The sequence below is a fragment of the Patella vulgata genome, chromosome 3 (genome assembly GCF_932274485.2).
Source record: "Patella vulgata chromosome 3, xgPatVulg1.2, whole genome shotgun sequence".
Classification (NCBI taxonomy): domain Eukaryota; kingdom Metazoa; phylum Mollusca; class Gastropoda; family Patellidae; genus Patella; species Patella vulgata.
This window is the reverse complement of record NC_065881.2, coordinates 56764291-56775218: the sequence shown is the minus strand read 5'-3', so window position 1 is coordinate 56775218 and position 10928 is coordinate 56764291. Positions and strand designations below refer to the sequence as shown.

The 10928-nt window shown below is 33.3% G+C and overlaps 1 protein-coding gene across 4 annotated transcripts in view; it reads left to right on the top strand.

Moving 5' to 3' along the window:
- Positions 1 to 113: 113 nt before the first annotated feature.
- The window catches only part of LOC126814618 (hepatoma-derived growth factor-related protein 2), a 29146-nt gene continuing 18331 nt past the window's right edge, over positions 114 to 10928 (top strand). Inside the window, exons 1-7 of one of the 4 annotated variants that reach the window (XM_050539886.2) lie at positions 114 to 229; positions 521 to 614; positions 1466 to 1542; positions 2917 to 3049; positions 3548 to 3652; positions 4072 to 4128; positions 7394 to 7519. In XM_050539886.2, the coding sequence (XP_050395843.1) occupies positions 222 to 229; positions 521 to 614; positions 1466 to 1542; positions 2917 to 3049; positions 3548 to 3652; positions 4072 to 4128; positions 7394 to 7519 (600 nt within the window). In that variant the 5' untranslated portion in view covers positions 114 to 221. Of the gene's footprint in view, positions 615 to 1465; positions 1543 to 2916; positions 3050 to 3547; positions 3653 to 4071; positions 4129 to 7393; positions 7520 to 10928 lie in introns of all 4 variants that reach the window. The other 3 variants (XM_050539887.2, XM_050539885.2, XM_050539888.2) reach the window with 3 other exon arrangements.

The following is a 10928-nucleotide window of genomic DNA, read 5'->3' as shown; positions in this document are numbered from 1 at the left end:
GATATTAAACTGCTATATTTTGAACGTTTAATGTGGTCATATAAAAAAAATCAGAATTTTACTGTATATCCTGTTCCCCCTACTCTCTTAGTCTATTGCTCCCGCCAAATCCCACATCTCGCGGGAGTGATCGCGGGAACATGGCCGACTACAAAGAATTTACATCGATGTGATTAGGTTTAACGTGAAATAGTGATGTGTTTTAAGTTTAATACGACAAAATGAAACGGTAAAATTGCAGATAAGCAACCTAGTTCAATAATCACTGAATTTAATGCACTATTGTTTGGGTTACTGCACACATTTCACCAAGAATTATGTTGTACTGACTCGATTTGAAGCCATTTTCTTAGCATTTGCATCATTTTTTAAAAAGACAATTTAGGATTTAAACACGGCCTGGTGTTTGGCTATTAATTTTTAATTAAGTTAGGTTTGGATTAGGACAATCCATGCAATTTACTTGTTTGTGACATATTGTTATCTTTATGTGTTAATTTTTTGCATCGACAAAAAGTAGATCCAAAAACAACAAAATGACTGAAAAGATCCAATACAAACCTGGTGATAAGATCTTTGCCAAGATGAAAGGCTATCCACATTGGCCAGCCAGAGTAAGTAACTGTTTCTATTTTTGGTTATTATTTAATTTTGTCAGAAATAGTCATCAGTACTGTAACTACTCCTATTTACAACAGAAACTGATTCATCCTCCATCATATTCATTTATGAGTTGTTCAATATTTGACTTTGCTGACATAATTAATAAATAGGCATACCATACAAATAATGTACCACACAACTCTTGTTATATCTGATCAAACTGATTTGTTAACAAATGACGATCCAACAAACTTATATTGGTAAACCAATCAGGCATATTTACAGACCTAATAATAAATTCATCAGCTACGTACTTAATTTATACATATTTATGATATTACAGATATAAAGAAATAAAACATTCTTTTCACAAACGTTCAACATTGAAAATTTTGCAGTTCCTTGAGAGATCTATGCGGTGCGTGATCCATGATTCCACGTGTTGTACTTGATTGCGAGCGGTAAATTTTACCTGCACGTTATTTTTTATAAAATCACTTTTGGTTTATTATAGATTCATTTGACAGTTGTGTTCAACCTCTCCATTAGACTTATTCCCGAGTCCAAAACGTCACCTACCTGAGTCCGACATGTCACATGCCTGAGTCCGAAACGTCAAGGCCATATTTTTTTGAGTCCGAAATGTCGTAAGTCCAAAATGACGCGGGCCTGAAATGACATGTAATCATTACATGTACATGTAGGAGAAAACTTAACTACGCATGTTGTATTGCATGTCACTTTGCCTGTTGACTAATATTTTAGAAGAAATCCACTTAAGCCATTGTTGACTGATGACTTGTTTGGAGAAACATATCAAATACACTAATACATATATGTTTTATATTATTATATATTTTAGATTGATGAAATACCAGAGGGAGCAGTAAAACCGCCAAAGGGAAAATATCCAATCTTTTTTTACGGTACACACGAAACGTAAGAACAATTTTAAGAAAAGCATTCTATTAGTTACATGTTATCTGGGATCTGGCCTTTTTTATACGCCCACCTTTAAAAGTGCGTATTTGGTTTTCCTCCTACATGTATTGTCAACAATTGATTATCTTTAGAGGTTAAAGATTTCATCTGATTGACTTTCATTTGTAGACAGTATTTATTCAGGAGATGAAAAGCCTATTGACTTTCAACAATTTCCGATAATTACAGTCAACATTTTCCCCTTGATCAATCTGAAAAATCTTGCCATGATGCTCTAAAGTTGTCATTCCATTGACAGTAAATTGATGCACATTGTTTATGAGCATGAGATCAAAAGGACTTGATTTTCAAGAATTTATGATGATTACTGTCAAGAGTTATGACTCTTGTCAATTTGAAGAATCCTGTGGACGTTTTAGTTTCTACAAAGTAAAGTTTTTATGCAATTGACTTGAGTGTTATGTCTGACCCATGTTTTAAAGAGTAGGCTCGCTAGCCTGGAGGTCGGGTGTTCGATCCCTGCATTGGCCGAGAAAGTTCATCTCGATTTTCCGGCGTGGTTTCCCCATGTCAGTGATGCAGAACAGAGGGCCTGACAAGGACAGCTGCCTAGTCGTTTGGATGGGACGAAAAACCGAGGACCCGTGTACACTTAGGCGTGCACGTAAAAGATCCCTTGGCAGTTGGAATTCGATATAAGAGTAGGCCGTAGCGCGGCTGCCCGGGCAAAATTTCCCTCATAGCACACTGTATGGCGTATGCCCGTCTTCAATTAGCCCAGGTTACAATGTAGGTGCAGAAGAGTAGGACGTTAAACCCCATTTCATTCATTTAAAGAGGAGAAAACATCAATTCTTCATAAAACTTTAGTCAGACACCAATGACGTGTTTAAGTAATAATATGCTCCATATATTTTAAGGTACTTCACCTCACCTTGTACATACATGTATGAGATACAACAGTGAGCTTTATGTGATTTACATTTCTTTCGGATATATACTGGAAACCTTGGTCACAATGGAAAATCTTGTGGATGCTCTACAAATTGGTTAAACATGCACTTTAATATAGATCATAGGGTCTGTCATTGAGTCAAAAATGGTGGGGTTTGGATCCCACACTTGTCTGTGGCAAGGTAAATTTTCACCTGCCTAACCTAGTGTATTTACTCTGGGTCGTTCGGTTTTCTCCAACTTTTTAAGACTACATGTACTATGCAAAAGTTAATTATTGAAATAAAATGATAATTTAGTCCCGAAATGACTTAGTTTGTGTTGCGGGAGGTTAAATACTGTTTCTCGGTCTGTTAAAAATGTCTCAGAAGCTCAACTAAAACCATCACAAATTATTTTTCTCTCTATTTTTTCCAGTGCATTTTTAGCTCCTAAAGATATTTATCCATATGAAAAGTTTGTAGATAAATATGGAAAACAGAATAAAAGAGGTGGATTTAATGAAGGCTTAGAAGAGATCATAAAAAACCCAAATGTTAAATTTCAAGGAGTAAGCTTTTGTTTCCATATTTTAGCTAAGTGAAATTGACATCTATTGATGTACATGTATTTCACACTTATTCAGTGTGTAACTGTAATTGAAACTGAGCTAAAACAATTGTTGACCTAGAGAACACATTTCTGCTCGGCAAAAAAATTGTAGGCTTTCCAAAATTGCAGGTAAAAAATCAATTAGAATTCCAGTCCAATTAATCCCCTGTAAACTTGTGAATCGATTCGTATTTCACATAGATAGTTGTTATGTTAATACCCTGGCTAAGACTGTACAGAACAGTTTTACTGTAGGTGGAAGAGGTATTTTCAGATGCATTTAAGCTATCAAAATGAAATTTATACAGGATTTTTTTTTGGAGGGGGGGGGGGGCCGTCAAATATAAATCTGATTTTTGTTCCATTGATACACTGAACTTTCTGAGGATTTAATGAACTGTTTAATAATGTTTAAAGACTGGAGTAGTACTAATAGTCTAACTGGGTTTTTTTTCAGAATAAAAGTACTGATGAAGAAGGAATGGAAGAAGAAGAAATTGGGGAAGAAGAAAAAGATGTAAAGGAGGAAGAGGAGGAAGAAGAAGTAGTTAAATCTAAAAAGGTAGACTATTTGTAGATTGATACGATTCTAGCAATGGCATTTCTTAATAAAACTGGAAATACACAGGACACAATAACTGTTTATTATTCAGCTGTTTATTATTCAGCTATGTTTCGAGTTTGTCTGGGATAGAGAATCCTACTTGATACCTCACAATAGTAAGCACTGAGTGTATTTGATAGAATTGTGTCCTGTGTACTTACAATTATCAGCCAAATAAGAATAGAAATGGAACCGTTTTGTATGACAAGAAAATGACTGAAAAACTGAAAAAAAAAGATGCACAAAGAATTAAAATCTTTGTGGCTTTGAAGCAGATATTTCTAATGATCATAATTGTGTAATATTTCATTAAATGTTTGCTTACTTGACCATCCGTTTTATATTGGTTCAGTGATTTTACTAAATGATTATTTCAGAAAGCCAAAGGTGGGCAAAGTCGAAAAAGAAAAAACAGCATGGATACAGATAAAAAGGTAACAATTCAAATAAGAATGGCATACAAGTTAATATAAACATAACAATTTACTGGTTCAAATATCCTAAATTAAATTCAGACATGATTTTTTCCTGCTTTAAAGCAGATTTCCGCTTATGGTTATGATTTTTGACAACACTCTTGTTACGACATTGTTCAGCTTTAATTCAAGCACCTTGTTTGAAAATCGTTATATCATAAAAGAAAAATCATTTCAATTTCTAACTCGTGAACTCCAAAATATCTATCCATAACTTTAAAACCTGCTAACCGGATGTCAGCAATGTAAACATTAACAGTACGGTATCGTATACTCGCACGAGATTGAACGAGATCGCCAGTCACTGTGTACAAGTAACATAGAGTTTCTCTATGGTACCATATCTATGATGATACGTAATCGTCTCCAGTTCTTTCGCACAATGGCTAAGGTCGTTGATCGAGACGTCAACACCAAACTATTAGACAAATGAGTTTACAATGTATGGAAGTGGAAATGGTTGAAATGGCAGGTGGAAGGCGAGCTTGTGAGACGTTCTATTCGTAAAGTGAATGTCCCAAGAATTGTGAATTATTAATATTAATCATGGAGGGAGGGGGATGGAGAAGTTTAGAGCAACACATCTCTAGAAAATTATACAGGGACAATCAAAAGATCGGATCCGTAGGTCAAACATTATTTTTTATACACCCACATGGAAATGTGGTCGTATATTGCCGTCGCCCTCGTCCGTCATCCACAATTTCTTGTGAACACTCTACAGACTACATTTATCATCTGATTGTTTTGAAATTGATATATGTTGTTTGCATTAGTGAGATAAAAAAGCCTATTTAATTTCAATAACTTCCGTTAATTTCTTCTGGAGTTGTGGCCTTTGTTTCATTTTGTTGCACCTTGTGAACACTCTAACAACAAAAGTTATGAACCGATCTGTATGAAATTTATATGCATCATTTAAATTAGTAAAACAAAGAAGCCTATTGAATTTCAGCAAATTCCGTTAATTTTTTCACTTTGTTGAAATTGTGGATGCTCTAATGATAACAGTTATCATCTGATCTGTTTGAAATTTATATGCATCATTTAAATTAGTGAAACGAAGAAGCCTATTGAATTTCAGCAATTTCTGTTAATTACATCTAGAGTTATGGCCCTTGTTTCACTTTGTTGAATCTTGTGAACGCTCTAATGACAACAGTTATCATCCGATCTGTTTGAAATTGATATGAATCATTTAAATTAGTGAAACGAAGAAGCCTATTGAATTTCAGCAATTTTTGTTAATTACGGCATGAGTTGTGGCCCTTGTTTCACTAACGACAAAAGTTAGTATCCGATCTGTATGAAATTTATATGCATCATTCATATAAGTAAAATAAAGAAGCCTATTGAATTTCAGCAATTTCCGTTAATTACATCTACAGTTATGGCCCTTGTTTCACTTTGTTGAATCTTGTGAACAATCTAATGACAACAGCTATCATCCGATCTGTTTGAAATTGATATGCATCATTTAAATTAGTGAAACGAAGAAGCCTATTGAATTTCAGCAATTTCCGTTAATTACGCCGTGAGTTGTGGCCCTTGTTTCACTTCGTTGTACCTTGTGAATGCTCTAACGACAAAAGATAGTATCCGATTTGTATAAAATTTATATGCATCATTCAAATTAGTAAAACAAAGAAGGCTATTGAATTTCAGCGATTTCCGTTAATTACATCTTGAGTTATGGCCCTTGTTTCACTTTGTTGAATCTTGTGAATGCTCTAATGACAACAGTTATCATCCGATCTGTTTGAATTGATATGTTAAATTAGTGAAACGAAGAAGCCTATTGAATTTCAGCAATTTCCGTTAATTACGCCGTGAGTTATGGTCCTTGTTTCACTTTGTTGTTCCTTGTGAACGTTCGAACGACAAAAGTTATCATCCGATCTGTATGAAATCTTTGCATTATTTGAATTAGTAAAACGAAAAAGCCTGTTTAATTTCAACAATTTCAGTAGATTTTTCCAGAGTTACAGCCCTTGTTTTAGTTCTTAGAACCTTGTGAACCCTCAAACGACAAAAATTATAATGTCATCTGTATGAAATTGTCTATTAAATTCCCCTAATTACCTACAAAAGAATAAATGTGCAACAATCCTTGTCGACTGCTCGGACGATTTAGCTGCTGTGGGCGTATGTTTTGTTGCCTGGCAACCTATATTTTTGTTAGTAAGTATTCTGTAAATGGTAGAGATATAAATTAAATATAAGTTAAGCCAAAATCTGTAGTAAATTAGTATACAAATAAAAGAACTTTAAAATTCATTTTCAGACCCCGATCTGTATGAAATTTAAAAATAATAAAAAATAATAATAATCTGTCGAATTTCAACAATTTCTATTAATTACCTCCAGGCCCTTGTGTCAGTTTGTAGAATTTTGTAAACCCTCAAACGACGAAAATTATAATCTGATCTGTATGAAATTGTCTTGTAAATGCCCCCATTACCTACAAAAGAATAAATATGCAACAACAATTGTCGACAGTTAGGACGATTTAGCTGCTGTGGATGTATGTTTTATTTTAAAAGCGAATTAAAGAACACTTTGCAGATAACACCAAAATTGACTGAAATATTTTTTAATATTGAAGGAAATGTTACGATACAAATAATTGACCTTTTCAAGACTGATCTCGATAGTGTCAAAAATATGTCATTTGGAAAATATTTGAATCAAAATGGATTCACACTTTTAAGAACTTAGGCAATCAATGGATGGCTCAACGATAAGATTTAGTCCCAAATGGTCACCACCCCATTCATTTACAGAATGACGAGATATTCTTGTTTTCTACATGAAGCCATCTGTTATGCCTGGAAAATTGGGATCAATTTTAGCTATTTCCAAAGAGTCTCCCAGGCCCCTTTATAAGGATTTTGGGAGATCACAAATGATATTGTTGCTTTCAAGGTAGTGATTTGAAATTTTCCCCTCTTCAAAAACCTATCTTCATTAGCCCAATCGAAGCAGAAAAGTAGGATGTTAAACCATATTTCATTTCTATTCAAAAACATTAATTCTTGTAGCATTTCTATTGATATACAGCAATTTTATTGTCAGGGTATTAATTAATATGAACATGATGTTAAACCATATTTCATTTCTATTCAAAAACATTAATTCTTGTAGCATTTCTATTGATATACAGCAATTTTATTGTCAGGGTATTAATTAATATGAACATGATTGATTTGTTTTTGTTGTTCAGCAGAAACCTAAGAAAAGAGCAAGGAAGATATCTAAATCATCATCTAAAGTATCAGAAGATGAAGAAAGTGCTGAAGAAGATTTTGATGCAGGTTCCTCTTCATCTAAAGAAGATTCTAATGATGAGGTACAACATTTTGTTAAATCCACATTCAGAAGATTAAGCAGCTGTTTGCCTATTTTTTCTTTAAAATTACTATATAGCTAAAATGTGGTTGTATATTGTCGTCCGTCCGTCGTCCACATGCTTTGTGGGCTAAAGTTAATATCTGATTGACTTTAAATTTATACACAGTGTTTAAGATCATAAGATGAAGAAGCCTGTCAACGATTTCCGATAATTACTGCCAGAGTTATGGTACTTGATTACTTTGAAAAATCTTGTGGACATTTTAAAGGCTAAAGTTAATATCCAATTAAAACAATGTTTAAGGTCATGAGACGAAGAAGCCTATTGATTTTCAACGATTTACACAGTGTTTAAGGTCAAGAGACGAAGAAGCCTATCGATTTTCAACGATTTCTGATAATTACTACCAGAGTTATGGCCCTTGATCACTTTAAAGTTAATATCCGATTGACTTTATATTTAATACAGTTTTAAGGTCATGAGACAAAGAAGCCTATCAATTTTCGGTGATTTCCAATGATTACGGCAATTGATATTAAATGTTTTGTATGCTAAATGTTAGAATAGGGCAGAACTAAAAGCCAAATGGGTTGTTACTCGTAATCCGATTTTAGTGTGTTATAAATGTTTTCAGTTCTGACAAAAGAAGAAAATATGCCACAACCCTTGTTGATTCCCTGAACGTCTTAGTTGCTGTGGGTGTATCAGCTGATGACAATTTATTTTTAAAATCTTTCTGGAAATATGCACTTTGTTTCCTAAGGTTTTAAAAGTGTGTTCTGAGCTGAAACAATTCTTTGTTTGGGATCACTATATATTTTAGCAATACACAAAAAACACATACTTATGGAAAAACAGCTACTTATTTATTTGGGCGACGTTTCGAAGAGTATTCTCTCAACGTTATCAAGCTTGATAACGTTGAGAGAATACTCTTCGAAACGTCGCCCAAATAAATAAGTAGCTGTTTTTCCATAAGTATGTGTTTTTTGTGTATTGCTCTACCCAGTTACTAAATGCCTCTTAAAGATTAATATATATTTTAGATTATCCAAACATAGAATAAACAATGTTTAGTAAAATCTTAAGATTGGCGACTTGCATGAGTAAAACTAATGACATGTATTGAGGTGGGTTTATCATGGGAAGAAAGTTGTTTTTAATCATTGTGAATAAAATCAGCTTTAACTTTAATAGTTATAGATGGTTATAAATAGTATAACCACATTTACCAGTACAACACAACGCAAAGAGATGGGACATGGTACAATGAAATAGCTTGATTTTCAGACACTGTACTGAACAGACGGATAAAAGTTTAGACAGCAACTAGAAGATGCAGTGAATAATGGAATTTATTTTGGAAATTTTGCTTATCAGCGTGGAGTCCTGGACATACATTTAGGCTATCAAAGAATTTAAAAGTTGTTAAAGAAAAATGTTAATCCCCTAAAGACATTGACTATATCTGTAACTTCTTTTGACAGGAGAATGTATTGTCCAGTTCCATGTTGCTCGAAAGTGAAATAAAGAAAGAAATCAATGAGAGAGTATCCCCAGTTGTAGTCCTACATAAACCACAGAAATCATACACTGTTATGAAAGATTCGGTTATCAAACCATCAACTTCTAATCATTCAAGAAAATCTCTAAATCATCAACAGACGTCAGTCTATATCCCAATATCTATCTCTCGACCACAATCATTAACCATTAATACTGCTCCAATAATTGATAGTCCTCAAACTTTACCTCAGAATGTAGTTTCACCCACTTACCAACGTCCAACAACAGATATTTCAAGTAATGACACTTCTTCTTCTCATAGCTGTTGTTCTTCTGAAGATCCTTATTGCCAACAAGAAGATCCAGTAGAACAGCCTATTGTAGCTATGATAGATACACCTCTTCCTAATGTTCTTGGTACTTTCACTGCGACTGATAGTTTACACTTAATCTGTTTGATAGAAGAACAGTCGCAGAGAATAATTTTAAACATAGGTGGTGGAAGATTTGCAACATCGGTGGCTACGCTACAAGCTGATCCCTCAAGTCTGTTAGCTCGCATGGTATCTCCAAAATCCCAGATGAAACCGTATGAGAGTAAAGATGGTTTTGATTTTTATTTCATCGACCGTGATCCCTTTCATTTTAAAATCATCTTAAACTATCTGAGAAACATTAATATCAATCCAGTTTTACATTATCTACCAAGAAAATCATCACACCTGTATCAGTTGCTTAGTGAAGCCCAGTTTTATATTCTATCTGGATTAGAAATGTTGATACAAGAACGTATTAAAACAATTTCTAATGTTTAGATTTTATCTGTCAAGATATGCCAGTATGTTTTATGAAACAACAGAGAAAAGCTTGTTTTGTGTTAATCTATTGACCTTGCTATATACCTTTGATTAGTGTTAAAAGAACAGTGTTCTCTTGTTATTATTATTATAAGATGTTTCTACCCCTGCCTGTTAGATTCTTATAGACAACATTGATTGCACCAAGAATCTGGAGGTTTCCTCATGGTATCATTAATAGGGCATCTAATGGTATCACTTCAGCAAGATTCATGTTTACATTTAAGTATAACTTCAGAATTTCGTTTGTTAATTTTTCAATTTCAAAAGTACAATTTATTTAACAAAATATGAAAATATGTTCTTGTTTTTTTTTTTAAAGTAAAATTTGCTTCCAATCTATCTACAAATATATCCTTAAAGGTTCTAAGAACAATAACTTAAGAATTTTTACATTTTGTATGAACGATCAGTTTATGTTGTTTCACTGTTTAAAGTTTTTGGTTCTTTGAAGTTAATTGTGGTTATTGTGGTTAAATAGTATGTCCTTGTTGATTTTCACCTTGCTATTCCGTTATTCCTATAATGTAGTTCATTCACAAGCCAGAACTAGAAACCCAGGTCACATTCTATTTACTCTAAAAGATGTTTGATCCATCCGTTAAAAAAAAAAGTTTCTATTTAACATGTCTTAACTGAAAGCATATATATTTTTGTCACTTGTGCTTGTCAAAATTAGATTGTGATAAAAGTCCAGAACATAGTTTCAAAACTATCAGGGATGACCTTGTTTTGTTGGCTCTTGAATATTCCGTCTTTGTTGTTATTCTATTGAATATTCTGTATTTGTTAGTCTGTTGGATATTCCTCCTCTGTTACTCTATTGAATGTTCAATATTTGTTACTCTATTGAATATTTAGTCTTTGTTGCTCAATTGAATATTCAGTAATTGTGACCCTGTTGAATGTTCAGTATTTGTGACTCTGTTGAATATTCAGCATTTGTTACTCAATTGGATATTGTGAATTTGTTACTTTATTGGATTTTTGGTATTTATTACTGTATCAGATATTCCATATTTGTCACTCTACTATTGAACGTT